At 41.5% G+C, this 5,937-nt stretch overlaps 1 protein-coding gene across 1 annotated transcript; it reads right to left on the bottom strand.

The window, feature by feature from the left end:
* Positions 1 to 3,912: 3,912 nt before the first annotated feature.
* Positions 3,913 to 5,107, bottom strand: LOC112503877 (heat shock 70 kDa protein-like). The gene is made up of 2 exons (XM_025107853.1): positions 5,091 to 5,107; positions 3,913 to 4,273 (listed from the first exon to the last, which is right to left on the bottom strand). Exons 1-2 carry the CDS (start codon positions 5,105 to 5,107, stop codon positions 3,913 to 3,915), a joined length of 378 nt encoding a protein of 125 aa, XP_024963621.1.
* Positions 5,108 to 5,937: the final 830 nt, after the last annotated feature.

Here is a 5,937-nt window from a genome sequence, read left to right on the forward strand (position 1 = left end):
TCATGTAGTCGGCCGTGATCTTAAGCTCTTTACCTCGGTAATTACACAATAATCACAATGCCTATTACCGAGTGAAAGTGAGAGGATGATTTGATGATTACATAATAATCACAATGCCTATCACAAACTTACACCATCATTCCCACGAATAAAATAAAACGATATACATGCACTATATAAATATAAATAATGACGTAGTATCGTACAATATTCATATATATAGAAAATGAGTCATAAATAATACGAGGGAGAGTCAAGACATTCGAAGATGACGGGGGAGACCCGATTTACCGTTAATTATGACGGAACACGAAATAAGTCATAATTCGACGTTAGAGAGCATCGTTTGTAAGTTTAATACCATTGACCTCAACCCAGCCAGTCATGAAGTCGGTCGCGATCTTAAGCTCTTTACCTCGAAAATTACATACTAATCACAATGCTTATTTTCGAGTGGGAGAGTGAGGGTGGTTTGGAATTTACACAATAATCACAATGCCTAACTCCACTTCACACCATCCTTCACGCAAGAAAACAAAGGAATGATCCTCCATGCCACTAGGCCTATTACATTCGAGTGGCACACCTGGAAATGTACCATAAGCGTGACATGGATGAGTGTGGAAGCAAGTAGCAAATAGATAGCACATGTCTAGCAAATAGCAAGTTAAGTAGCCCCATAAACTCACAGTGCTTTTCAATACTCAAAAATCGAGCCAACTTAGGCTCTACGTCCATATACGTCTAAATATCGTCCAACGGTCACTCTGGAAGGACCAAGTGAGCTTATTTAACACCGATAATATGTACTCAAAGTTTCATAAAGATCCGACAACAAAAACTTAACGAAACTTAATTTAAACTCATTGTAGGCACTATAATTCACAGCTCAAAATTAACTTTTTATCAGTTTTGAGGCGCAAATATAACCAACTAGAAGTCTTATTTCTAAAAAGTTTCTAAAGGACAGGTTTAGATCTACATATAAGCTTTCTAAGATGTTCATAATCGTAGCAATCCAAGCTACGGTTAAGAAGTTATCGCACATTCAAAACAGCATMTYGGRTAGATTYGRTGCTGTCAAATTCACCAACTAAATAGGCTAAAATCCATATTTTGGGTTCAATCTTTATTCCAACAATCAAAATACCATCTAACCATGTTTATATTATTGATTTCAAGATCAATACTCAAGAATTTCACCAAAATAGTCATTAATGAAGAAAATCAAATGAATGATCCTCCATGCCACTAAGTAAAAGGTTTTTTTATAATTCAACATCTAATAATGCTTAGAGAAATGATTATGTTTACCGGGTGATCAAACCCTTTTAATCCCAAACTAATCATCACACCTAAGTGGGTAAGTGCAGTAAGTTAAGGCATAAAATAAGCGTAATGTATCCTTTCAATGGCATATAGTTCTATGTACAAATTAAGATGGACTCACCTTGTAGGATTTAGAGGAAATCCCAAAAATCTCGACTGAAGTTGTTGTTTCTGATTAGACTTCCAAACTTGTGCGCCAAACAGTTGCTTGTTGTCTGCCTCGGTCTGCTGCGCGCCAAGACAACTGCTTGCTGCCCGTGTCGGCCTGCTGCACGCCAAGACAGCTACCTGCTGTCCGTCTCGGTCTACTGCGCGCCAAGACAGCTGCTTGCTGTCCGTTTCGGCCTGCTGCGCGCCAAGACAGCTACATGCTGTCCGTCTCGGTCTGCTGCGCGCCAAGACAGCTGCTTGCTGTCCGTCTCGGTCTGCTGCTCGCCAAGACAGCTGCTTGCTGTCCGTTTCGGCCTGCTGCGCTCCAAGACAGCTACCTGTTGTCTGTCTCGGTCTGCTGCGCGCCAAGACAGTTACTTGCTGCTTCCTTCCGTCCGCTACGCGACCAAACAACAGCTGTATTGCTGCTTCTCGTAACCTAACAGCAACAACAACTGCTTCTTCTTGCCTCAACAGTAGCTACGGCTGCTTTCCTCGCGTCACAACAGCAGCTACTGCTGCACTTCGACTTCTACCTGTTGCGCGCGCCTGACTGCAGCGACAACTGCTTCAAGTTCTGCCTACTATCATTGCCCAAACAGCAGCTAAGGCTGCTGTTTCGTTACCTGTCTGCTGCGTGACCCACAGCAGCAACAGCTGTTTAGACTTGACACTTTTCTTCGCCCAAACAGCAGCTAAGAAGGCTGTTTCATAACGGTATGTCGCGCAGACAAACAGCAGCTACGATGCTGTCTTTTTTTGTCCTTCAAACCAGCAGCTACGGCTGCTGTGTTTTTCTTTTAAGCCAGACAGTTACGACTGCCTTTCATGCTCGAAGTCCTTTAATCTTTCGCCCAAAAACAGCAGTTGTGGTGAGTTGCTCGAGTTTAATCAGCATCCATGGTCCTCTTCTTTGTGCGACTGCAGCTATGGCTGTTCTTCTACAAACCTGATTCTCCACAGCCCCCAAAAGATGATCTCCCCTCTCCTTCTCTTGAACGGGAACCGTACCCTCCTTCACCAGCCCTCTCTATATTTCCTTCTTCAGTTCCCACGATCCAGCCCCCTTTTTCCTCCTTCCTTTTTTTTCTCTCTTTTTCTTCCACCCATGAAGGAAGAGTGACCTAATATCAAGTTTAGTGAAGGTAGGACAAGACCAAAGTCCACTAGTCTGCAGCCCCCCCCCCCCTTTCGATCTTTTCAATCACCTTAATGACTTTGATTTTTCTTTTTGAAAGGATCAAAAAGAAAAGGCCTATTGACTAATGGTTATAAACTTGCAGTTATAAAACATAAATATCACTAACGAGAAGGAGTTTCCTTGACGTGCCTGGAACAGAGAATGGGGGAAAATCACGAGTGTTACAATCCTTCCCACCTTGTATTAAATTTCGTCCTCGAAATTTTAGCTCACGCGAAGAGGTGGGGATAACGTCTCTTTAAGTCTTCTTCCGCTTCCCAAGTTACGTTCGACCCACGGTGATGTTTCCATTGAACTTTAACTATGACAATTTCTTTACGCCTCAACACTTTGGTCTTCTTTTCTAAAATGGCTTCTGGTTCTCCAATGCACCGGTTGTTCTCGTCCACGAGAATTTCCGAAAGTGGTATTACACTTTCTTCTTCCGCTAAGCACTTACGAAGGCAGCACACATGGGGAGTGTTGTGGATTCCAGCCAATTCCGGTGGTAGTTCTAGTTTATAAGCTTGCAGTCCCACTCTAGCCAAAATTTTGAACGGTCTGAGGAAACGGGGGCTGAGTTCTCCACGCTTCCCAAAACGGGTAATGCCCTTCGAGGGAGATACTTTTAGCATAACGCGGTCGTCCACTTGGCATTCTATAGTTCGGCTCCTTTTAACTGCACAACTTTTTTGTCGATTCTGAGCCGCCTTTAAGCGCTCCCGAATACACTTCCCCCTTTTCGGCCGTTTCCTACACGATTTCGGGACCGGCGAATGGTCTCTCACCCGTTTCAAGCCAACATACCGGAAAAGGTTCTAAGGTGTCGTACAAGTTAAAATAGAAGAGTAATTGTACATGCACCTAGAAATCATGCATTATGAGATAAACACAAAATAATATATTGGACTAGCTTAGGCAATTCAAGACTATTTGCAACCACCAGGCTTAATGCTAGAACATCTGTACCTAGAGGCTCACCACATCAAATGGTCGATAAAAACTACTAAACCATGTTTCAAACTCTTCAAATTAGATTAACAAGAATCAAGTTAAACATCATTGTTACAAAAATTCATTGACCATAAAGTTCACTGTGCTCACTTTTGCCTTCAGTCTCTAATCTGCTCATGACTAGGAAAAACATGCTAATATACCAAGCACGCATAAAAAAAACTAGCTACCTACTTCAAAGATGATCTTGTTCGGTGCAGCATGTGCCATACTACCTCACCAACATAAGCCCTACGGCATCAAGATAACTTATACTTGGTCCGTCTGCATATATTGTCAAGCTCCATTTCCTTCTCCTCTAACTCATCAATATCAGCATCAGGGTTTCCATCAAGCCACTCGATTGTCTCCTTGATCTCATATTCTATCTCTTCCAAGTCTTTAACACTAAGCCCCATATCCATAATTAGACTCAACCGGATCTTGTATCGATTTAAGTTGACTCTCAACCGAAACGCATAGTCATTTAAAGCTTTATGGGCCATCGCCTTCTCTATGTGTGCTTCCTCCTCTTGCTTACATCGTTCAGCATCTTTAATCGTTTTGGCAATCTCCGCTTTTGACAGGCCACCGCCGTCGGTTATCTTGATCGCTTTGTTCCTGCCAGTAGTTAATTACCTAGCTGAGACATGCAGGATCCCATTGTCATCTATCTCATAGTATATTATGATTTCAACTTCCCTCTTTCATTTTCATCAAAATCATGGAAGATATCTCTTTAGTAGAAAAATCCTTCTTTTCATCCTCGTATTTTACTACAATCTTTGGCTTGTCGCCACTCCCAGCCACCACTTCAAAAGGTCACAACTTATTGTCTTCCTGAACAACTTCGTCACTTACTCTTCTTCCAATCAATTTGGTGGCGGTTATGTCATGGTCATATAGAGGTTAAACCATTGATGCATGAGCATCTCATCAAGTTCCGTTACCAGTCTACTTCGCTGGTGTAACAAGCTGAAGCTTCTATCCTTTTGTTATATAAGTCATGTTCAATTTGAGTAGGTGCTCAGGTTGTAACATAAGTTCTGATTATCGAGCAAGGTGAACCACAAATGCCGATTCCTCACATTTGCATTTCCTTTGGTTAGTGTCGACTGTAGTTTGAGGCTGCTGCAAATCTTAAATTGCCACCTCTCGAATTTCAGGTAACCAAAGAAGCCCAATATATTCTACCATTGCGTTTTACCTTTGTTCCTATAGAGTGGCACCACCACACTAAGCCTCTATTATTTAGGCATCTGGATAATCCCGAGTGTGATGTTGAAGAACTCAGGTAATCACTGCATCCCCATCCGACAAAAGGGACTCGGATCAGCTTTTTAGAGCATAAAATTTTCCGCTTGGTTCTCTACCAACCAATCCATCCCGATAATGACATCGAATCCTCCTATACACAACTTCTACCAATCTCACGTACCAGAACCTGACTACCATTTGCTATCTCTATGATCAACGCATTCATAAGTCTTTGCAATAACAATAAGTTCGAGCACGCTTATGTTTAGCTAAGTGAAATTTCGAATAGGTTATATATAAGGGTCCTCAATCTCGTCGTCGCAGTTCATGAATCAAGAATCTTCGTTGACTCTAAGGCTCTCTTATGTTAGGGTTCCTACCCATAACTCACAAATTAATGTTCACAATCTCAGCTTAAATCTAGGCGTCTAAGCCCCTTACCTAGTTCGCTTAAGCTATTGCTTTGATACCAACTTGTAACACCCTAAAAAAAACATCTATAAATATATATATATATATTGAAAACTAGAACTTGATATAAAATTCACCCAACAATAGGGTAAAATGAAGCATTTACATAACAATTAAAGAGGCCATGGATAACAACCTACTAATCTAATCAATCGCTATGACTAGGTTAAAGACGGGTGTTTCTGTCGGCTCCGACAAAGGTCGTAACATCAAATATAGCAACGCTCCGAAATACCAAAAGCTTATACAAAAGTCTTTTTCGAGACAACGCTCTTCTCAACCCATCTTAGCCCCGCCGATAAAGGAACCTGGCAAATAGTTATAACGAAAGAGAGAGAGGGGGTTAGGCTTATGCCTAGTGAGTCCAAACAAAAGAGTTTACGTAAACATAAAGGAACATACATAAAAATATACATGTAAATAGTTGACGTAACTTTAAACAGGAATAGAGACAGTGAGACCTGAATAACTCGAAGTGGAACAATAAAACATCCGAAGATGACGGGGAGACCCGATTTACCGTTGATTATGACAGACACAAAGTAAGTTATAGATCA

Source organism: Cynara cardunculus, unplaced genomic scaffold, assembly GCF_001531365.2.
Source record: "Cynara cardunculus var. scolymus isolate 2C unplaced genomic scaffold, CcrdV1 Un_Scaffold_4035, whole genome shotgun sequence".
Lineage (NCBI taxonomy): Eukaryota > Viridiplantae > Streptophyta > Magnoliopsida > Asterales > Asteraceae > Cynara > Cynara cardunculus.